This window comes from Strigops habroptila (assembly GCF_004027225.2).
Source record: "Strigops habroptila isolate Jane chromosome 13 unlocalized genomic scaffold, bStrHab1.2.pri S16, whole genome shotgun sequence".
Classification (NCBI taxonomy): domain Eukaryota; kingdom Metazoa; phylum Chordata; class Aves; order Psittaciformes; family Psittacidae; genus Strigops; species Strigops habroptila.
In genome coordinates, this window is record NW_022651054.1 from 9,919,373 (window position 1) to 9,943,039 (window position 23,667).

The 23,667-nt window shown below is 46.1% G+C and overlaps 1 protein-coding gene across 3 annotated transcripts in view; it reads left to right on the forward strand.

The window, feature by feature from the left end:
• Nucleotides 1-23,667, forward strand: part of MYO1C (myosin IC) — a 52,326-nt gene that overhangs the window by 19,848 nt on the left and 8,811 nt on the right. For 2 of the 3 annotated variants that reach the window (XM_030472579.1, XM_030472580.1), the window contains exons 2-18: nt 13,100-13,255; nt 13,873-13,988; nt 16,729-16,927; nt 17,855-17,935; nt 18,460-18,639; nt 18,823-18,921; nt 19,139-19,252; nt 19,793-19,864; nt 20,103-20,222; nt 20,449-20,531; nt 21,032-21,137; nt 21,512-21,592; nt 21,804-21,895; nt 22,633-22,727; nt 22,953-22,999; nt 23,276-23,356; nt 23,532-23,637. In XM_030472579.1, coding sequence (XP_030328439.1) covers nt 13,130-13,255; nt 13,873-13,988; nt 16,729-16,927; nt 17,855-17,935; nt 18,460-18,639; nt 18,823-18,921; nt 19,139-19,252; nt 19,793-19,864; nt 20,103-20,222; nt 20,449-20,531; nt 21,032-21,137; nt 21,512-21,592; nt 21,804-21,895; nt 22,633-22,727; nt 22,953-22,999; nt 23,276-23,356; nt 23,532-23,637 — 1,798 coding nt within the window. In that variant the 5' untranslated portion in view covers nt 13,100-13,129. Of the gene's footprint in view, nt 1-13,040; nt 13,256-13,872; nt 13,989-16,728; nt 16,928-17,854; nt 17,936-18,459; nt 18,640-18,822; nt 18,922-19,138; nt 19,253-19,792; nt 19,865-20,102; nt 20,223-20,448; nt 20,532-21,031; nt 21,138-21,511; nt 21,593-21,803; nt 21,896-22,632; nt 22,728-22,952; nt 23,000-23,275; nt 23,357-23,531; nt 23,638-23,667 lie in introns of those variants that run through there. The other variant, XR_003989550.1, reaches the window with a different exon arrangement.

Genomic DNA, 23,667 nt, shown 5'->3' on the forward strand with positions numbered 1-23,667 from the left:
TTTATCCAGTTATTGTGCAGTCAAGTGTCCATCTCTGCTAGAGCAGAGGTTTTTCCCTAAGGAGCGGTCCAGATGTCCTTCAGAACCTCCAGTTTCTGCCATAGGGTGTCTTTAGGAATGTGAGGCATTTTGATCAGCTTTAGATCAGCGTAGTCTGGACAGCAGGACACATGTAGCTTAAAGAAATTCCTATTTTCCAAGATGTTCCTCTGACCTGCGAGAGGAAGGGCCCTCGAATTCCTGGCCTGTTGAGGGTGGTTTCATTCCCATGGTATCTGTGCCAAGTGCTTTCTAATTATGGAATGTGTGTTATTCTGGAGTTGTTTTGCAAGGCAGAAATAGTGAATATTATAAAAATCCTGATAAAAAAGATACACATCGATAGATGAACTTGACACCTTTTGCTTTTGGAATAACGTAGATGTGATCCACTTCGATTTTTGGAATAGCATAAACCCAAACCAGCATCTCTTACCTCCAGTTTTATATTGTGCAGTGGAATCTGCACTGCTTTGCTGATGGTTTCGCTGGTTTTAGACTGGTTTAATGGGGCTAACTTCTTTCCTCTTCCAGCAGAGCCGCTGCTTGATGATGCAGCTCAGCAGGTCACGCACTGCTCTGTGAGCCTGCCGGAGCAAGGCTGACAGGAAAGGTTTCCAGTCCCCTTGCTTTGAATGTGGAATTGTATGCAGGGAATCAGCTGCTTATCAGCACCGAGCAGAGCAATCCCAGTGCTCTAATCCAGGGTTTATATGACTCACTTCTAACTGGTGAGGCCTGGAAAACTTGATTCATACCTCTGCCTGTAGTTGCCTGTAGTAGCGATACAGACCCAGCCAGCCATCCTCAGCAGAAATCCCAGGCAAGGGCTGGGCTCTGTTGCTGGAAAGGAAGAGCCTGGTTTTATCACCTTAGTAATCCAGGATCAAAGTTTTTTAAAGCAAACTGATGCTGGTTATCTCTGTTTTCCAGTCATATATTTTCTTTCCTCCTCATTTAGGCTAACCCACGTGCCAACAGGAGCTGGGCAGTAGTTTGGCTGCAGAAAAAAGCTTTTTGAGTAAAGGACTTCCCAGTGAATAAAGGGTTCTCCTGCAAGGAAATGGCATTTCCAGTGCTGAGGTGTGTCCTGGCAAGTGTTAGGAGGTGTGAACTAGGGGAAAGGTGAAGGTGTTAATGTGAAGATAACTCTGCTAATACTTACCATGAGTTCTATTCACTGTTGTTTGGCCACAACTGGACTGATTTGAGGGATGATGGTAGAGAACTTGACATTCTCCTCCTGAAGAATTAGAGCTGCCAGGCCACAGCTCTAATTATACTTGGAAAACCCCTGGCTCAGGGCTTGCTCTTGAGGTTCATTAATGGCTCATGTGGCTCAGGGAAACAGAGCTTATGTTACCTTGGATCTTACCTGTGCTCCTGCACTGAGCAGGGCTTTGGAGTATTGTCCATTTCTTTCAGTGCTCTGACATAGATCAGTGTTAACCCCACCTCGGAAACGTGTCCTGAGGCTGCCTGTGTTAATAATTCACTGAACTCTTCAGTTGGCTGATAAAAGAAGTAACAGTCATGCCAGAGAGAGTTGTGCAAGAATTGGGAGGTAAGGTTTCAATCACTTCTTAAAATGGAATCTGATGAGGGCAGAAGAGCTGGTGGCACCACAGCACCCTTTGGAAGAGCTTCGTCACAAATCCTTGCACGTTCTTCCTGTGAGGAATGGCATCTACCATGGGATTGCTGTGCTCAATGCCTTGGGTCAGAGCTGATGAGAGGGGAGCACTGCACTGAACCACCGACAACATCTGCTGTGTTTCTTTGGTTTTAAATAGCCTCCTGGCTGAGTAGTGGCCATGTTTTGGTTTACTTTACTTGGTTTAGCTTTACTTTAAAGCTTTTTAGCTTCTTGCTTTAAATCTTTTTACTTTAATGCTTGACTTTACCCTTTCTGTAGTAGAATTTGGACAGTGTGCATTTTGAGAAGAACAAAAAAACTCCAAAACAACCTTTAAGCAGAGCTGGCTCCAGATAGTGCCAGTCATGAAATATCAGCAGTTGAAGCAGGGAATGGTTTCATGGCTCTCTGTGTTCAGTGCTTAGAGAATCTGCCTGTTTGGGTGATGGCTCCCATGAGGGACCACTGTAAATGGATTCCTTAATTATTCCTTAATTAATGTTGGGCTTACTCAGTGGTGCTACACACTGCCTGGCGTCCTGCAATCATATGTGATCTGAGACTAACGCACCTGAGGGTCAAAGAGCCTTTTTGGAGAAGGGAATTGGGTTTATGCCTACTTTCTTCTTTATCCTGTGATCAAGAGAAAAGCCTTGCCCACTTAGAAAAGGAAAGAGAAAACCAGATAACCAAGTAATATCCTCCCAAAAAGTCTTAGGATGACAAAAGGGCGTTGTCGAGTTTGCCACCTCTGCTCACCCGCTTATGGTAGTGACCTGGTGATGATAGCTGACATTAGTGTGATACCTGATTTCAGAAGCATGCAAGAGATGTTCAGCAGATGCAGGAGAGTGTTTTGCTCTCTGTGTGTGTGTGTACCTTCTTCATTAGCTGCTCTGAGGCAGATCAGATGGCTGGCTAATGTGTTTTAGTCACTGATGCTTGGAAATGGAGGGTCACTGGCTCAGGGCAGGACTCATCTCCTTCAGGGATCTGCCTGGCAGCTCTGAATGTGAAGTACTCATGACCTGAAATACCCCAAGGGTGGTGTGTATCAGCTGGGCCCTGTGCCAGGGCAACCTGCTGTCTGTAACACATCTACAGCTTTTTTTGCTCTACCTGTAATTCATTTTAGGATGGACACATAGCTCAAATCATAAAGGAACAAAATAATTCATAGAATCATTTTAGCTTGGAAGGGGCCTGTGGGGATCTCTGGTCCAACCCCACTTTCAAACAGGGCCAATTTTAGGTCAGGTTGCTCAGGCATTGTCTGGTTGAGTCTTAAATATCTCCAAGGATGGAGTTGCACAACATGTAGGGCCCCTGTTCCAGTATTTGACAGTGGGAAAAAAAAGTTTCCCAATATCTCATTGGAATTTCCCTTCTTCCAGCTTTCACCCATTGCCTCTCCAGCTTTCACTTTGCACCCAGTGCTAGCAAAGGCTGCATGTATGCCCTGGCACAGGGTGCCCAGAGAAGCTGTGGCTGCCCCATCCCTGGCAGTGTTCAAGGCCAGGTTGGACACAGGGGCTTGGAGCAACCTGCTCTAGTGTAAGGTGTCCCTGCCCGTGGCAGCGGGTTGGGACTGGAGGAGCTTTAAGGTCCCTTCCAACACAAACCATTCTGTGTGACCAAACCCAGATGGCCTCAGAGACAGAAACATGCTTTGCAAGGATAGGAAGGCTAAAGGTAACAGCGGCTTGACTGTGTCCTAGGAAGAGTCTTTCTTGGTGTAGTGCAGGATATTTTGTCACAAGGACCTTAGGGACCTCCATATAGAGTGTGTGCTCTGAGGGTGCATGTCTCAAGATGTTTCTGGAGTAGAATACTCCGGAGCCACTATGCTAAAAGTCCTTGCAAGAGCAGACAAGTCAAAATACATCCTATCCCTGGACTCTCTGTGGTCCTTTGATTTGCTGAGAGCTCCATTACAACTATAACTGTAAGCCCTGGAGGTTCTGCTGCTGTTGGCATGAGTTGGGAGTGGGTTTGGGAAACCCCTTGCTGCTGCAGCTTCAGAGCAAACCCTTGCTGTAACGGAGCACAGCTCTTCCTGTCCCGTCACTGTGGGTTTGTGTGTTGGGCTCTGCACCAGCTTTTCCAGCGCCTGGGATTACTTTTCTTTCCGTTTTTCCCTGTGGTTGGGCACTCCGCAGGGAAGGCAGAGGACAGCTGCCTGCTCTTGGCCTGCCTCTCCTGAGCTCTGCACGCCCGGCTCTCCTCTTTGTGAGGGGAGGAGAGTTCCTCTCCTTCTCCTTGGAAAACGCCCTCTCCGGGATGCTCCAGTAGGAGCTGGTGGGAGGGAAGGAGTTGTGACTGCACCGAAAATGTCATGAAAAAAAAAGGCAACTGACAGGAGAGAGAACTTGTCCTCAGATTGCTGCTTTTTGCAGCAGGGTGAACTCAGGCTCTGCGGGAGCTGCCAGGAGGCAGAGATGAAGTTCAGAGGCGCGGTAAGATTCGCTCAGCTCTTTTGGTGGGTTTGCAGCTTTCTGATGCGTATCTGGCCCTGAGGAGAAGGGAGACACGTTGCCAAGGTTCCAGCAGGGAAGTGAAATGCTTTGTGAGAGATCCCTTCATTGGAAAGTTACTTGGAAAGGGTTGGAATGAGATAAAACCTCAAGGAAATGCATGTTTCGAGGAGGAAGCCAAGGTGGGAGTTGAGGAAGTGGGAAGAGAGGGGGAAAGCTGTGCTCTGCATTAGGGGAGAAGAAAGGGTGGAGCTTTTGCTTGGGTGGAAGGGGCTTGAGGATGTGAACGTACCCTACTGGTGCTGAGCTCTGCTGCGTCCTTCCCAGGGCCATGGTGGGCTCCTTTCTCTCTGACTACCACCCTTGGGAATGGCAGGAAATACCTGCTTAAGGACTCATTGCCACTCAGTTCCTCCAGGGTGTATTTACTTTATCAACCTTTGTCCATGTTTTAGCAGCAACCAGAGAGCCTGGCTCTGTGTACTGCATTGCACCAGGAGCTTAGAAAAGTATGTGGCAAAAGCTTGAGAAGACCAGGGTTAGTACCTGGAGAAAGAGAGGAGGAATAAAAGTACATATACAATAATGCCATAGAGAAGGCAGATCATGAGCTCCTTTCTTCTGTGTTGTAGCATAGGAAGAGGGACATTCAGTTATGTTAGAAGTTGCCAAATTGATGCAAAGATTATTTTCTTACAATGCATAATCGGGCCGTGGAATTCACTGACGTTGGAAGATGCTGAGGTCAAGAATGAGGGAATGTTATAACAGAAAGTGTACGTGGGCTTTTGGCTGGATGAGAATGTTCAAGGCTCTAATTGGCAATAACTACCCAAATTTAGGAAGAGGAGGATTGAAAACATCATGTCTGTGGATTTAAGCAGTTCTCTGACTGCTGAAGAAGAGGTAGTAGGGGCTGGAGTATCCCGTACCTGCTCCATGTAGAGATCCTCGTGTGCTTTCCCCAATAGTCTAGTGTTGACCACTCTGAGAAGGGGTCTTGGTGATGAAGGGAAGCACAGAGCTTCTGGAGGACCTGCCTGGATGTGACAGCAGGTGGAGATGACAGTGCTTGAGAGGCTTGTGCTTGGGTTTCTGTTGGCTTGGAGGATGGTGGAGCCAGCAAAGCCACCTACAGCAGGAGATACAGAGAAAGGTTTGTGATACAGAGTGTGATAAGTGATGTTGTCCAGGGTGGTGCTTGATATTCTCCAAGAGAACATTTGGGTGTGGAAGTGCCCTTAATGCCCCAGGAATGCTCTGGAGTGCTTGTTCTGCTCGGAAAGTTTTACTATCTTTGAAAGACTTCATGGTCCGAAATGGTTGTGTGGGGCGTGGGGAATCCAGTGGGGAAGGTGGGAACCTCTGGTGTGGGGAAGGGCAGAGTGCTGCAGGAGTAACCCACAGTGTTGGTTGGAAGAGAGATGAAAGATGCATGGATTTAGAGGGCAATACAACATTATCCCAGAGCAGTGAATAAGGATGCAGGGTGGGTACCCCATTGCTGCCAGTGGGGAGGCAGGGGCAGCACGTGCATCCCGTGGTTCTTACCTATAGGCTGGTATTTGGGTTTCTGCTCCTCTCACCTGCTCAGTCAATGGCAAAGCTTCCTTGGAAGGGCAGTGATAGGAGATGTTGCTTTTTGTGCCCTCTGTTTGTGTGCTGCAGCTACAGGGGATGCCCAGGCCTGTGCCCTGGGGGCACAGGTAGTACTGCAATGACTAGTGATCAGCAGCATCTCTCAACCAGCACCAGCTTGTGTCAGCTGTTCAGGAGCAAAAATGTCAGCTCCCTAAATATAGAAATTCAGTGTATTTACTTTTCCAGCCTTGGTTGAGTTCCTGGTTTGTCTGGTTCATTTTTCTTATTACTGCTACTTTATATTTAGTTTGTTGATTGAAATATCAGCAGCCCCTCTTAGGGGTAAACATTTTGCCTCTCTTTGGAATCAGTTCTTGTAACAACCTTTTTCTTTTCACTATTGATTGCTTCTCTTTTTCCCTAACTTCCTCCCTACCCCCCAAAAAGTAAAGTCTAGAGGATGTAATTCCATTGTAAACATGAAACAAATGATATTACCTGCTTGCTGTTGAATCTCCATGGCTTGCTTTGGTTTCTGGGCCATTGTAATTTACACTTGAGCTCCTTAGATGGATTCTCACTATTCTAAATACTTACTATTTGCAAAAGTCAAACATCATTGATTATTAAGTCATCATTAATTGCAGCAACATCTGCACCCTGCATTATTGCTTTTCAAGAGATGAAACTTTTGCTTTCACAGTGCTATCCCCTATGTGTTTGATACTTAAAATAATGCACACAGGGTGATCCATTGCTCCCATTTCCCATTCTGCTTTCCATTTTATTGGGAGATGAAATGGTTCCATAGCTTGGAAAGTGAAGGAGGCAGAACTTCAATTTCCAGGCAATTTGCTAGTGGGGATGTAAGAAATCGTTGTGAGAGCAGACTGAGATTGCTTCCCCTGTGTTTCTTGGTTATTTTATGGTTTAATGTATTCCAGTTTGTCCCTACTTAAAACATGGAAGACCTCAAAATAAACAGTTTACAAGCATTAGTCAAGGAAATAGCATTTCTTTCTCTTTAATATATTCTGTAGTTAGGACCTTCCCACATGTGGTTTAGGATCAGGAGGGAAGTATCAGAGAAGCAGGCTCTGAGCATGGGCAAGTGCTCCCACATTCCATTGCTGGCCATGGATTGCTCTAAAAGAAGCAAGAATAGAAAAGTGATTCTGCTATAAATGCTCCTTGAGTGGCAGCTGCTGACACGGTGACTTGTTTGTAAGTTCAGCTTGTTCCTTTAACTCCACTGGTCTGTGTCATCAGAGTTGTTACCTGGTTTTCATCCAGTTCCATCTGACACTTCCGATTTTACCCAAGTTGTCTGCTCAGAACAGCTTCACGGGAGCATCATAGAACCATGGAATGGTTTGGGTTGAAGGGACCTTAAAGCTCATCCAGTTCCAAGCCCTGCCACTGGCAGGGACACCTTCCACTAGAGCAGGTTACTCCAAGCCCCTGTGTCCAACCTGGCCTTGAACACTGCCAGGGATGGGGCAGCCACAGCTTCTCTGGGCACCCTGTGCCAGCGCCTCAGCACCCTCACAGGGAAGAGCTTCTGCCTCAGAGCTCATCTCAATCTCCCCTCTGGCAGGTTAAAGCCATTCCCCTTGGCCTGTCCCTGCAGGCCCTTGTCCAAAGCCCCTCTCCCACAAGCTTACACCTTATGGGAAATAACTTCATTTGGTTTACAGAATTAAAGCCAAAATAAAACATTTGCTTTTGTTACTTCATTTTCTTAACTAAACAAGCTGATTACACGGGGTTTGTATTGTATAAATTACTGTCTGAGCTCAGGTGGCTTCAGAAGGGGCAGATAAATCCATGTGGTTTGTGGGAGAGGATTTTTATGGGATACCCGAGCTGCCTCTCAGGGATCCCTCATTCCAACCCCACTGTTGACTGACAGAGAGATCCTTGCCCAAAAAGTGCAGCTAATTTTCAGTGTGGCGAGAGGGAGGAGGATCCCAAGTGCTGCAGTCGAGTCTGTCAGGGATTCGCTGGCAGGCAGCAAGTGCTTGACTAAGATCCCTTGATTCTGGTCCACCTCAGTTGTTTTCATTATTGCTTTCTCCATGTAAAAGGAAATGAGGAGCTCTCCCATTCTGCACCTCAGGAATTGAGGCCCTGGATAAAAGAGCTGATTTTTGTCTGCCCTGCTGTCTAGCCCATGCCGTGTCCAAACCCTTTCTCAGGCTATAGAGTGGAGTAGAAATCAGAGGAATTGTTTTCCTTCCTGCAGCTTTGGCATGACAGTGAAGAATGTTAGACTATCCAGGAGACAAATGTGTTTTCACTGCCACCTCCCCACAAGAAGTTCATTCTTGGTTCAGACTCCTTATTGTCTTCCAGAATCTAATCTGAATTTCCCTTCCCACTCATACTTGGTTCGTGCCTGTTCTTCCGTTCCCGGCTTTGTAACTATTTCTGGAGCTGCAGATCAATCATCTTCCACTCCATACCAAGATAAAGATGCCTCTTTCCATACAGCACCCGCTTCCTGAGGGGGTTTTAGTGCAGCTCTCCTGTCTACTGGATGGATACTGGTTAATTCCTTGTCAGAGGAAAATAGTCAAACATCCGTTTTTAGCCATTGAAGCAGAAATCATGTTTGTCACATGACTTTTCTTTCTAAATCAGATGATTATAAAGCTTCCCTGCTCCATGTAAGACCACTCACTTGGAGAGCTCCAAGTGTTTCCATAGGCATCACTCATGGATGCTCCAGGAAGCACTGAGAGCTGCCTGAGCTGCTGGGTGCTGCCTGGTCTCTCAGTGGTCAGCAGGTTAGATGGAGCTTGGAGCAACCTGCTCTAGTGGAAGGTGTCCCTGCCCATGGCAGGGGGTTGGAACTGGATGAGCTTTAAGGTCCCTTCCGACCCAAACCAGTCCATTATTAGATCTCCAAGTCTTAAGCAGAGGAAAGTCTTTATCATACTTCAGCATTTAGCATACTTTAAAAAGACAACTACTGGTTTACACCTTCACAATAGCATGTCAGGGGATTTACTAGTTCACTTTAGGAGACTCTCTGGTAGAGTCTTGAGTGCTTTTGTACTCCCATTCGTGACGGGTGTTTTCTGGTATTGTTGACTCTTGTATGAATACAAAGAAAAGCTGGAACCTCAGCCAAGGTAAACCTGGCTCTGCAGGCTGCATTCAGCACCAATTTACACCAGCAGAAAGTCTTTCCCAAAGTTTAATCACACGGAAGAGAAAGGCATGTGGAAGTGGTGCCGCTTTGGTAACTGCGCTGGCTTGGGCCCCACCATTCAGGAGTGACGGCTTTTCCTTTCCTGGCCATGAGCCACTGTTGTGCTTACGGCTCTGGGGAAGAGATTAAAAGCAAAGAGTGGGTTAAAATAGTGTGGGAATGAGTCCTTAGGAACTGTGCCCTGGGGTGAGTATGAGAAATGCTGTGGCAGGTTGTCCTTTCTCAAGTAGGAGTGACCATCAGGACAGCGTTTTTTAGTAAAGGACTGTGATTTTAAGCAAGTTGGAGAGAGAAAGGCACCAAGATCTCCAAGGCTGGAGATGGCTCAGATTCTTGCAATTCCCTGTTTTTAGCCTGTGCTGGATGTGGTATTAGCATGGTTTATCCTGAGAAGGTTGGGATCCTTAGCCTCATCCTCCTTTTGGTTCCTACGGCAAGGGTGAAGTTAGGAACGAACCTGACTGTTACTGTTAAAGGGCACCCCTGCTCCCTTTCCTCCTTGCCTTGGGTCTGACACTCCATGATCCCGTGGTAAAGGGACTCAGCTTACTACCTTGACAGAAAGTTACCACCACCTTTTTTTCCTGTGCTTTATTTAGCTGATTTAGCAAGTTGCATTGATTCAACTTAGAGACAGGTAATTGCTTGCAAGAACACATGCCAGGGAGGCGAAGGCTGTGTGTGGTTTGGTGGTGGTGAGCTGTTAGACTGTGCCTAACTTGCCTCTTTGGTGGTAGTTTCAGCAGCACTTAAACCCAGCAGGAACTGGCCCTGTTGCTGCAATACTCCCTCCTCTCATCTCCACTGTGGTTCCCAATCTTGTGCCACCACCATCTGTCAGCCATTGGGAGTGATGATGTGTGGAACCAGTGTGGGAAAATGGCCTGGATTAAAATAATACTAATAAAAGAACCCAAACCCAAGCTAGTTTTAATCCATGTCAGGTTTCCAGTGCAGCTTATTGCACAAGCACTGGAGCTGGTGGAAGCCAAAGGGTGCAGCTGCACAGAGGGCTGGTGGGACGGGCCTTTTGCCTGTCTTCTCACTGTCACAACAGCTCTTTTACCACTGAACTCTCTTAGCAGCTTCAAGAAGAACTGATTTTCACAAGGAAGGATCTCATCAGACCCTCACAGCCTGTATGCTCCTCATTACCTGGAACACATACTCCCTATCACAGGGCTTTCAGAGTTACCCAGGCTGATCTCTCACGTAGCACAGAGCAGAGCACGTTGGAAATGAGCTGTACATCAGCCGGAGGCGTTTTGGCAGAGAGAAATCTTTCATCCACTGCAAAGGCACTGGGGGAGCCAGTGCTGTCCATGGGCAAACTGCTTTAATGGTTAATTAGCTTCACTCACATATTTAAGCCCCCTGACTGGGTTTTCCAGCATTAATTTACAGCCACCAGATTTTAAGGCTGCCTGCTAGCACCAAATAGCTCACATTTCAGTTATTTTAATTTATTCAGTGCCTTACTGTCACACTCATCATATGCAGGAACATATGGTCATCATTGTGATTAGTTTTTGCTAAATAGTGAGTTCTTTCCCCACTTTCTTAATGTTCTGTTTCCATTTTGCAAAGAAAAGGATTTATTTTCACCTCCTTTTACACTGCAGCTGTTGAAGTTGGTGGCACTTACATAGTTAACATTGATGTTTTAAGTTGGTGGCAGACTTGGACATAAGCAATAAAGCAAATGAGCAAATGCTGGCATGGAGAAGCACATATTGCTCAGCTGTGGTTTATGACTGCTCTTCATATTTGCATTGGATTTAGGCTTGGGAGGGTACAACACTGTGGTTAAAATGATCTTCTGGAGAATCTGACAACGTAACCGGGTCACATTTAACTACTGCTGGAAAGGTGCTTTTGGGGTTTGGGGGTGGTTTTGACTGCAAATTTCAGGGAGTGCTTTAATTCTCACAAAGAGAGGTTGGAGTTGAATGAGAAGAAACTGAAAGCTCCTCAGCCTTTAACTGCCTGTCCCAGAGGAGACGGCCGAAGTGCAGTCTGTGTGTTGCGAGTAGGATGGATTGCTCCTTCCTCAGCCTGGATGTGTGCCGCTGGGATCAGTTTGTCCTGAGCCGAGGGAGTGGCTGATGAAAGAGCTGCTGAAGCTGCGAAGTGACATTTTCTGTGAAAGTCTTTAACATTATATAAACTTGGATGAAGTGTGCGAGGGTGGAAGTTTCTCCTCAGTCGTTCTTGAGGCAGCTGTTTTCAAACTGTATTCGTAAACCTGCCCACTTAAACTGGTGACTTTCTTCTGGTTTTGCCTTTACCTTGCCCCAAACCTGCTTCAAGATTACACTGCTGTGATAGAGGATTCTAATTTCTAGGCAGAACTTATTTGGATGTGATTGCTCTCTATTTCTTTTGCCAGTGTTGTCCTTTATGTCACCACCTTCCTTCTCCAGGGCTTCCTCCTTTCCTCTTCACCTTGGCAAAGAGGGTAGAAGAAGACAACAAAGCACGTTGCTGAAGGTGTGGAGGAATTGGCTTGGAAAGTTTGAGTTTTGGCACAATTACTTACTGACAGTATCTGCAGAATTCCTCCCAAACTGCATCTTTCAAAGCTTAGAAATCCAGGAGACTAATTGGAAAAAATAAGGAGGGAAATGAAAATGATGTTTCTTTGTGATGTTTGAGCCATTAGAGTGGATCTGGGTTTGAGAGTTCCAGGAGGAACTGATCTGTCTTCCTGAAAGCTGCTTGTTCCACGCAATCACTTACACCCAGGCTTTTGGGAAGGAAGACTATTGTAACTTTAAGGAATAGGCAAAACTACATTTCTAAGTGATAGGTAAGTCTAAACAACTGCAGATTGAGGGAATTTGCACTAGTTTGGGCCCAAATTTATACTTCACTGGGTCTTACCTTTATTACTACTTAACAAAACTGAAGGTAAATTTTCTTCTGACCAAGGTTGTTTCCATTTTTGTTTCCCTGCACGCCATCAGCCCCCGTGCTCTGACCACTATTATGTCTTGAGAAGGAGCAGAAAGGAACTACCTGACAACGTGAGTCAGCAAAAATCATCTCCATCACTGTGCAGGGTTTTGGGGCTGGATGACAGCAAGGGTCTGGCATTCCTGCTTTCCAGCACCACTGCAGGAGAGGGTGCCTGGGTATTGCTGTTAGCCTGTGAGGAACAGGCACCAGTGGTGGTTGTGCCAGTGATGGCAACATCCCAGAGTATAATAATAGATTCTCTGAAATGCATTAGTGCTGTAGGGAAATGATTTAGGAGAAGGGTGATTGCTGCAAGGAGTTTGCAAAGTAAGAGGGATTTAAGAATATGATAAGGAAATACAGATCCTTCAGCACAGATGTGAGGCAAATGGTTTAGTATGTTGGATCTCCTGTCTCTGATTTCTGGAGTGTCTCTTCTGTGCCTTGTACATCATCTATCTGCTGTGTAGAAATTTTCCCTGCAGGCAACTGAGTCACTTGGTGCACATTTCCTCTCCCTGTTTTAGTACACGAGGCTGAGTGGAGTAAGGAGTCAGCAGACCTGTGTCATGCAGGGGTGGTTTTATCTGAACCATGTTATGTTGAAAATGTAACCTTTAAAAGAGGGTCAGGGAGTAGAAGCTGCTTGATGCATGGGATACCTGTTAGTGTCACAGCCTAGATTCAGTGGCATGGGATGCAGAAGTGCCCGTTTCTCATTAGTTTTGAGTTTTCCCATTGGGTGTTTTGCTAAAGCTTTTAACTCGGTCAGCAACGTGAAGCTGTTTGCTCATGAGATGAATCACCATTAGTCATAAAAGATTCCTCACCTCGAAACGACTTCCCGTTATGAAGTGAGAGAGAAGAGCAGAGAGAACACATTTCAGTCCCACTCCTGCTAAAGCAAATCCAAGTTTTATTCTCCTTATGCAATGATTGATTTAAAGTTATTAGAAATTTAGCAATAACTTTTCCATCAAAGCAATTATTAGAAACCAATTGATAAAGTGTTAGGTTACAGTGACCAGCATTTTCACCATGTAGTAGCTCAACATGGAGTAGTAGTGGGGTTCTTCTAACTTCTTCTTCTATTTATAGGTTGTCCATGGGTAATTGTGGTCAGTGGTTCTTGTGGACTCGGTGAGCTGCAGATAAACCCATGGGTATCCCAACCTTGCTCTGCTTTGGTTGCAGGGAGCGGGGGCCAACGGCATTCGGTTGACCATGGAGAGTGCTCTGACCGCCCGGGACCGGGTGGGGGTCCAGGACTTTGTCCTGCTCGAGAACTTCACCAGTGAAGCTGCATTCATTGAGAACCTGCGGAAGCGCTTCAAGGAGAATCTGATCTATGTGAGTAGCAGAGTGACAGACACCAGAGTGTTCCTCAGCGACCTGCATCGGAGTGTTTGCTGCAGAGGATGTACCATAGCTTTGCTCTGCAGTTGGATTTGGAGATGGTGGTATCAGCTTTAACAGACCATGGTTGCTTGTGTCAGAAGCAGTGTGGGCTATTGTCACGTTAACAGATGTAGGGACTCGCTGCAGTGCTCTAGCTGAGGTCTGCTGGCATTTACAGCCCTGAAAATCCAACTCACGCCACATTCTTCCATCTCATAAATTCACTCTGGGATGTGCTTTCAGCAACCGCAGGCTTGAACTCGATCCTGAACAATGTATCAGAAATAACCCACTGTTCCTGCTTGTTAGAAGCACTAAACCCATTTGCAGGTGTTATTTATCCAGCAAGGATAACATGTCTAGTGTAACTCCTGCAGTATCATTCTCACTGCACTAAGAGGTCACTTCTTCAGCACCTTTGGCCTCTTTGGAAGCCCTCAGCAGCATCCCCAGCACACTGGGGCAGGCAGCCCTTGTCAACAACACCCGGCCCTCAGAGCAGTCTGGTCTCTTGGACCATCTGCAGCCAGCCCTTTTGTAACCTCTCTTTTTCACATTCTCTTTTCCAGACGTACATTGGCTCAGTTCTGGTGTCTGTTAATCCATACAAGGAACTGGAAATCTACAGCAAACAGAACATGGAGCGATACCGTGGCGTCAGCTTCTATGAAGTTTCTCCTCACCTGTGAGTGGCCTGTGGGTAAACAGTGCTCTTGTGCTGCTCCCACGCAGGCGTGTGCAGGAATGACATGTGAAAACAAGCACGGAGGACTGTTCCTTGTCCCACATGCAGCACTAAAAAGCACAGGGCTAGAAAGGCTCCTCCGGAGGGTGTGGTGTGCAGCTCTTTCTATTCCTGTTCCTCTCTCCAAAGAGGATGAGTTGCCTTTGCAAGAGCAGTATTTGGAAAGGGAGTTGGTTCCTTCCTGGCTGGAAGAACAGAGCTGCTTACCCAGCCCTGGCAGGACAGGAGTTCATTGTTCCAGGGTTACTTGGGGTCTGTGTGTTCGGGCAGTGAGTTTCCCTCCTGCTACACTCCTCCTTCAGCACAGGGCAAAGGAGTGTGTCTGTGAGTGTGGTGGTTTCTTTCCTACCTCAGCTCTTACTGCCTGACCACTATTTATCTGGTATTTCCCTAGTTGCTACGCTACCGTCTGTTCCAACTAGCCTGTTGGAACAAGGAATGTATTTATTTACATGGTCTGGCCTGCTGAGCATTCCCAATTTCCCATTTAGAAAAAAAAACTTCGAGGTTTAAAGTTATTTTTGAAAGCATTTGACTTTTTTGTTGTCTGACTGAAAGAGAAAGATGACGAGAGCTGAGGACATTTGGCTCCAAAATGGGTATTTTTCAGGACTAAATTCTGAGCACCTTTTATAGGGTTTTTGTGTGGTGTGTGGATTTTTTCTTTAAAGAGGTCTTGGAAGAGTGTATGATGATATTTTTGAGCAAACTATTGGAGTTGTTTCTTATTATTGGCACATAGCCCAAAAGAGTAAGCAAAAGAGAATGCGCTGCAAGCACAGAGAGGGAGAGAAACACCATCACTTGGGAAAGTCTGAGCACTTAAAGTTGTATTTTTTAGGATAAAAATGGGATTTTTATGGTGTTTCAGGCTTTTTGTGTGGACCTGTATGGGGGATGATTTAACCTGGCTCCTTCATCCAGTTCCAACCCCCTGCCACGGGCAGGGACACCTTCCACTAGAGCAGGTTGCTCCAAGCCCCTGTGTCCAACCTGGCCTTGAACACTGCCAGGGATGGGGCAGCCACAGCTTCTCTGGGCACCCTGTGCCGGTGTCTTTAATGGTTTGAATGGAATGATGAAAACTGCCAGAGATGGGAACTGGGAATGAGCCCCTAAACATCTTTAAGTAAAGGAGTTCTGTATGCAGGACTGCTCCCTTCCAGTGCTCTGAAACCCCCAATGCAGTCTAGAGGCAGTCTTTTAATTAAATTTACATTTATTCAACTGTTTTCAACACACTCCAGAGACAGAACTTGGATGGGAAGAGAAGGACTTGCTGAATTCAGTGGGGTGAGAGTGCAGTTGTGTTGCTAGGTAGCTCGGTGGTGTTGCCTTAGCACCAAGTATTAATAGACTCGAGAAGGCCACGGCTGTTATTTTGGTGTGATTATTTCTAATTAATTTCACAGCATGAGAGTTAAAGGAAAGCAAAGCTACTAAAAGGTTGTTAAGTGCATGAAGCAGGGTATCTGCTTGATCACCAGCTGAAGATATTGGTGTGGCGGTCTTATGAGTGCACTCTGAAGGGCTGATGCTCCTCTTTTATCCTCTTTCATCACACCTATCTGGTCCTTTTCCTCTCCCTCTGTAAGCAGCTGCCACCATTGTCAGACTCATCTTCCTGCTTTCTGGTGTTGGAAAAGTGTGTGTGGCTCTTGGTGGAAGATCCTGTCGGGTTTGTCTTGGGGAAGAATAGAGAAGTGAAAGAAAAAGCAGCGAAGGAAGAAGCTGGATCCGAGACCAGCAGCAATAAACCCTCTGGGTGCAGGCAGGAGGAACCAGCCAGTACTTTGGGTGCTGTTTGGCCTGAGTTGGTGGTAGCTTATGTAGCCTCCAGGATGCTGCTTAGTCTGTGCTGGCTCATCCAATTCTTCCTGCCATCCTAGAGGAGCTGAGAGAGGTTGGGCTGTTCTGGAGCCACCCAGATAGCAGAGTGCGGTTGTGACCTGCCGAGCGTGTCATCCCTTCAAAGATAAGCTGGATTAAAGATTGATGGGAAACAAGATGTTTCCTGAATGTAAAACTTTTTTGTCCTGCAGGACCAATGTTCAGAGATCATGTATATTTAGAAAATAACTCTGCACCGTTATCTGCACCATTAGTCTGGAGAGGGGCTTTTTACAAGGGCATGTAGGTATAGAACAAGGGGGAATGGCTTTAACCTGCCAGAGGGGAGATTGAGATGAGCTCTGAGGCAGAAGCTCTTCCCTGTGAGGGTGCTGAGGCGCTGGCACAGGGTGCCCAGAGAAGCTGTGGCTGCCCCATCCCTGGCAGTGTTCAAGGCCAGGTTGGACACAGGGGCTCGGAGCAACCTGCTCTAGTGGAAGGTGTCCCTGCCCGTGGCAGAGGGTTGCAACTGGATGAGCTTTAAGGTGCCTTCAACCCAAACCAGTCTGGGGTTCCATGATTTAGTCATCTTCTACAGGAACTCTTCGTGTCAGAGTCAAAAGAACAGTTTTTAAAGGAATTTGATAGATTTGGGCTATGACCCTGCAGAAACTTGGCTCAGTAGTTAAGATGTACATAGAGATGTCATCACCAGCACCATCACCACAAACACCTACTTCTTTTTGAGGTGCCTCTGCTATGAGTTCCCTCCATGGGATAGTCTTAACTGAGGAGGCCCTGCCCTTCACTTGTAGAAACAAACTAACCCCTGGTCATCATTGTCCCTCAGCTACGCTATTGCAGACAATTCCTACCGCTCCCTGCGCACGGAGAGGAAGGATCAGTGCATCCTGATCTCCGGGGAGAGCGGGGCTGGCAAGACAGAGGCCACCAAGAAGATCCTGCAGTACTACGCCGTGACCTGCCCAGCCAGTCAGCAGGTCGAAACCGTGAAGGACCGACTGTTACAATCCAACCCTGTCCTGGAGGTGAGGCTGGAAGCTTGACCCGGAGTCACTGAGTCGTACCAGCAGCACTCACATTTTCCAGCAGAGGAAGTGGGGGCACGTGGACCCCTCTGGGCAGGACTGAGCTCTCAGTGCACGGAGGATGGTGGGATAGTGGGATAGCATATCCTGGGAACACTGCTTCGCGGTATGTGGGCAGTTTGTTCACATTACACACAGGGGAATCCCACTCTGCTTCCAAGCCAAGGAAAGAGCCGTTGCAGCTGAGCTCATCTTTTCCAGTCCACCAGGAGCAATTCTGGAATAGCCGGGCTGCTGGGATAGAAGCATTTGGCGTGGGAAGAGTTCTGGTGCACTGCATGAGTTTGCAAAGCCGCAAGTGGACACATGGGCTGTGGGCAGCTGCCCTCTGATAAAAGCGTTTGTGGGTGCATTTCCCAGTGCTGTGGTGTCCTCTAGTGTCCAGTCCTGAGCTGTCTTTGCAGTTCCCTTTGATATTTCAGCTCTGTACTCAAATGTGTGCTGCCTGCACTGGGAAAGGTGCTCCCTGTGAGAGGGAAGAGCCTGGCAGGCCCCAGCCCGTTAGGACATTGCCTGCTGCGAGCAGAGCTGTGGGTGACTGAAAGCAAATAGCTGTGATCAAAGAGGAAGCTTTGAAAAGTCTGTCAGACATGACATATGTTGTCAGCAGCGAACTGGCATTAAAATAAGCTTGCTGGGGTGATGGAAATATTTTCAGAGGGATATTCCATCTGCAGTGCTTGCACTGGGTGTAATGATCAGCATTAGAATTTGAGCAGCAATCTGTTTCCTTCTTGGTTGCTCTTGCAAAAAGGAAAACCCGAGGCTCTAATGGCTGTAAATAAGCAACTGGCAGCTTCACCAAAGTGTGTATAAATAATCTTGCTTGATGCTTACTCCTTTTTCTCTTAATAATTTTCATTTCAGGCCTTTGGAAATGCAAAAACCCTTCGGAATGACAACTCCAGCCGATTTGGGAAATACATGGATGTGCAGTTTGATTACAGGGTAACTTAATATCTGTGGTACCCTTCAGAACTGGTCCTGGTCACAGCAGCTCTCTGTTGCCAGCTGTGATCTGAAGATAACCTCTGTCAGGTGTAACTTTGCTCAGTGTTTCCTTCCATTCTGATCCAAATTGCCCCACGCTGTGGGGATGGACGTAGTGCAAGAACCGAGCAGCTCAGCATGCTGCAGTCATTTAAAGAGCTCAGTACATAATCCCTTCACACTCACAGTTCTGCTGCTTTTCCTTTGTGTTGAATTCCTTCTGAGAAGGAATTCTGCACAAACAGGATCCCATTCAGTGTGTACTGTAGGCATGACTTGTATAATGGCACGTTATTGTCATCTGCCAGCTCATTTTGCATACACTTCAGAACTCAAATTGCCACTGTGATACAAAATGACAGCTATTTTTCTCTTTGTAGGCTGTCATTTCGTATCTTGTTTGTCTTTGAATAGCCCACCAAGAAGCAGAAATATTTTCCTCTATGTTGATGAGCTAATTCCATGTATCTGGTTTGATTTAGGGGGCTCCTGTCGGGGGCCACATCTTGAACTACCTCCTGGAGAAATCCCGAGTCGTGCACCAGAATCATGGAGAGAGGAACTTCCACATTTTCTACCAGCTGCTAGAAGGAGGGGAAGAGGACTTACTGCGAAGGCTGGGCCTCGAGAAGAACCCACAACAGTATCACTATTTAGTAAAGGTGTGTGTTAACCAGTAACTCTTACAGTGTTGTTCTGTTATAGCACCAATATATTCCCAGTTGACACTGTAGTTTCCTTCCCTCACTTCAAAAATAACATTGCTATAAAAAGAAAAACATTGAGCATGAGTAACACATCTTTGACAATAATTTACTTACTTAGATCAAACTGTGTCTTTTTAGGGTCACTGTGCAAGGGTCAGTTCCATAAATGATAAAAATGATTGGAAGATTGTGCGAAGAGCCTTGTCCGTTATAAGCTTCAAGGACAACGAGGTGGAGGTAAGGCATGTTTAACAGCAGAGCTGGTTTCCTACCTTTAAGGAATGTTTTCAGCTTTGATTTGTTGTTTCTGCAGTGTTCAGAGGGAATGTATTCTCTGAAAAAACCCAAAATGTCCTTGTAAAATGTTGATTAACACCAAAATCTCACTCGCTGCCCTTTCCTGCTGTTGGGTTCATGTCATCATCCTGATTCCTGACTATTGCTCCCACCCCAGGATCTGCTGAGCATTGTGGCTAGTGTCCTGCATCTGGGGAACGTGCAGTTTGCTGCTGATGAACAAGGAAATGCTCAGGTCACTACAGAGAATCAGATCAAATACCTGGCTAGGGTGAGTATCACCAGGGAGAGAGACGCTGCAGGAAAGATGAATTGTGGAGATTTCTTTATTTAGAACTTGATACCATCGTGTAATCTTAGAATATGATTTATAAGCTTTCATAAATTTACTTTTATTTGACCTAAATAAGGGGCAAATATTAACATCAAAACTCTTTAGTTAATGACTTCTCTGTATACAGTCCACTTCTGACTTGAGGTTTTCATCTTCAGGCAGTGAGATAGGAGTAGATGTACTCCAGAGAGGAGTTTTAAAGAAAGAAGAGCCCTCGTGGCTTTGTTTACTCAGTTCTTTGTGCCAGAACAATCAAGCCAGTTTATGTGCTAGGTCATATCACTGCTGGTGTGCAGGAGGAACAGGACAGACTGATGCTGCAAAAGTCTTGAAGTATGAATGGGAAATAAAGGGTTGTTTCACTTGGGTGTCTTAAGACTTTCTAGTGTCTTAAAGACTTTCTGGTGTCTCAAAACTATTACTAATAAATTGAATGTACTGCTTCATTAATGAATTTAATATTCTATTGCTTTGCAGCTTCTAGCAGTTGAAGGCTCTGTTCTTCGAGATGCATTGATCCACAAGAAGATCATAGCAAAAGGGGAAGAGGTAAGAACATGATCAAGCTAAGGATACGCCATCAGCTCTTACCAGAACTGAATGGTTCACTCCTCTCTTGTCAAAAGGAGGTTGTCAGTGCAGGATCCCACAAGTTAATGGTGACAGTGATGGGAGCTGAGCCTGTGCAGGGTGCTGTGGGGTGGCTTTTTAATAACAGTGAACTAGTGGAAACTCAGTCCCTAAAGGGTATGGCTGGTGAGTGGCTTTTGTTGTCTCCTGCACACAGCTCATCAGCCCCCTGAACCTGGAGCAGGCAGCCTATGCAAGGGATGCTCTTGCCAAGGCAATATACGGACGCACTTTCTCCTGGCTGGTGAACAAGGTTAACAAGTCTCTGGCTTATGAGGTAAATGAACCTTTTGTTTGCTGATATCCAACCAAATGTGAAAGGAAAATCTACATCTTTTAGCTGCAAAGAAGAGAAATTACAAATGCTGTACAGTGGTTTCTAAATGAATCTCTTTTCCATTAAGAAGAGGGTGAGGAGTAAATGGTGTCGCTGAGTGGGTAAGATCCAGTGATGGATCATACCTGTGAGTACATGGCAACATTTATTTTTTGCCCTATTGCAGGAAGGAAAGTTTCCAGGCTGGAGAAGCACAACCGTTCTAGGATTGCTCGATATCTATGGATTTGAGGTTTTCCAGCACAACAGGTTTGTTTCAATCCGTGTCTCTGAGTTTTGAGTAAATTCTTTGTGACTTTATTCATTGTAGTGTTTCTCTCCATTGTGAAATAAATTGCCTCTGAGGCCATCTGGGTTTGGTCTCACACAAAGTAATAAATCATACAATCCCAGACTGGTTTGGGTTGGAAGGGACCTTAAAGCTCCTCCAGCTCCAACCCCCTGCCACGGGCAGGGACACCTTCCACTAGAGCAGGTTGCTCCAAGCCCCTGTGTCCAACCTGGCCTTGAACACTGCCAGGGATGGGGCAGCCACAGCTTCTCTGGGCACCCTGTGCCAGCACCTCAGCACCCTCACAGGGAAGAATTTCTTCCTAATACCTAATTTATAGTCAGTAAATGAACATTTCCCAAATTCTCTTCTATTTCTCTTGATTTACACAGAGATATTCATCCTGCTGCCCACTGATTAGAGCTTCTTTTACTTGTGGTACAGTGTTAGTGATTATTTCTCTGATTTTTGTTTGCAGCTTTGAGCAGTTTTGTATTAATTATTGTAATGAAAAATTGCAGCAGCTCTTCATAGAGCTCACATTAAAGTCAGAACAAGAGGAGTACGAGGCAGAAGGCATAGCGGTAAGAGCCACTATCATCACTTCCACTATCTCCTTTGTAGCATCTCCTGCAGGCCAGGGCTCAGGTTAGGAAAGGAGCTGCTGATTTATCATGGTCTCTAAAGTAAATAGATAAAAGAGCTTTCCTTTTTCCTTTCTTTCTGAAGCACTTTGTGTGATGCAGCTTGACGTGTGTAATGCCATTGCGATCTTTGTCTCTGCTTAAAGATGCTTTTTAAAGGGAATATTAGGAAGACAAATTCAGGAGTGGAAAAGCTTTGTTTCTAAGTTGACAGAAAGATTCTTTTAGTGAGGTGCTGCCTACAATGTTCTGAGATGTTCATTTTTTCCAGCCCTGAATGGTTTTCACCCAAATGTGGTTTCTTGTCTTTGCAGTGGGAACCGGTTCAGTATTTCAATAACAAAATAATCTGTGATTTGGTGGAAGAGAAGTTCAAAGGCATCATTTCTATTCTGGTGAGTTGACACCACCTTCATTAATGAAAAACTGGGACAGTGTAGTGCAGAACAGGGGGAAGAACCCAGATAATAATGGTTTAATCTTATGCAAGGGCTGTTTGAGCAGGTGGGAAGAGCAACCATGCACTGAACAGTGACACTGTTCAAAGTCATGTTGTGCCCTGCTGAGCACAGTAGGAACTCAGCACTGGAATGGGTGTGTTTGTAGGATGAAGAGTGCCTGAGACCTGGGGATGCCACAGATACAACCTTCTTGGAGAAACTGGAGGAAACTGTGAAGAACCATCCTCATTTTCTCACGTGAGTGTTCACACAGTTACACTGGTAGGATCCAAGCGTGTGGTAGAGCCCAGAGCTTTATTACTCCTAGATAACGTTATAACTCCTGGTGTGTAAAGCAGCAGCATCCGAGGTGTACTGGCTCCCATGTGAAACATGATCGTGGTTTCTTTTGCAAAGAGGTTTGATTGTGAGTTAAGATAATACAGAGTAAGTCGCCAACACAACTGCCTTGCTCTTCTCAAGAGTATGCTTCAGGATAAAGCAGGAGCAACAAGTGTTATTACTGACTTATCTCTTCCTGGCACAATTCCATGTTTCACCTTTCAGACTGTTTACTTCAGTTTTGGAGCTCTAAATGTCTTTTTGTTCTTACTGGATGCTCTGCTTATGCTCAGAGTGGGATCTGTGCAGCATCTCATGATTACGCCAGCCTGCTGCCAGCATCTCCCCTGCCTTCTTGCCTGCTGCCTCTCCTCTAGTTTCATGTGCACACAGAACCACCCCACAACCTCACCAGGAAGCTGAAAGTTCATCCTTTGGAAAGAAACATAAATCCATTTTCTGACATTGTTATGATTTGCTGGTTGAGAACTCTTCACTTTTGGTCTTGAAAATCAGCACACGGGGTTTATTCCCTGCTCGCCTTCCGCATTCACACAGTCCCACTCTGGATCAGATGCTCTAGTGCTTTTTGAGGTGGATCCCCCATGAAGCAGCTGTTTGTTTCTCCTAAAGCTCCTTCACTTCCTCACCAGGCACAAGCTCGCTGACCAGAAGACCCGCAAGTCCCTGGGACGGGAGGAGTTCCGACTATTGCACTATGCTGGAGAGGTCACCTACAGCGTGGCAGGTCAGTGTGTGCATCATCGCCGCTGCCTCTCACCCTTTCCCCCTCTTCCTATCCTGCCCTTTGAATTAAAACAGTTTCACTACAGAGCAAAGGAAAACCTGGGCATTGAATACATCCACATCTCATTTGCTGAACCAGATGAATTTCCTATCTCAAATTCCTGCCCTGTTGTGCCGTTCCTGTGGAACACCAGTGGCAGCCTGAGCCGTTTCTTTTGTCTTCCAGGTTTTCTGGATAAAAACAATGACCTTCTCTTTCGGAACCTGAAGGAGGTGAGTGTGGATGGAGGATGTTTCCAGCTCAGCAGAACGAGGAATTGGGTTTAAAATGGGGGGTGGCACCTGAGGGGAAAGGTTCTTCTAGACTCCACCTGGTGAGTGCGTGTCCATGGGGCTGCACTATCAAAAGACAAACTGAGGTGCCCAAAGTTCGTTTTATTATTAAGAATCAAAACAAAACCCCCAAACAAGCAGTTTTGCCCCACATTTCTTTGCTAGTTCTCTGAAGGATTCTCTGTGCTTTCTCTCTGACAACATCTCTCTCTGCAGACCATGTGCAACTCTGAGAATCCCATCATAAACCAGTGTTTCGACAGGACAGAGCTGACAGACAAGAAGAGACCTGAAACGGTAAGGACATATGAAGCTGGCTGGAAGTGTGGCTATTCCCTCTTTTTAAGACATATCCTGTCTAACATGGGAATCTGGGTGCAAACCTCTTCTGTTTTAAAGCTGGGAGACAGAGGTTTCTGTGCTCACAAGCACTAGCTCTAAGTCATTCATAGTTTTCTTTCTTTCCTCCTAGGCAGCAACTCAGTTTAAAAACAGCCTCTCCAAGCTCATGGAAATTCTCATGTCCAAAGAACCCTCCTACATTCGCTGCATTAAACCCAACGATGCTAAACAGGCTGGTATGACCCTGGTGACTCTTTTCTTACGTA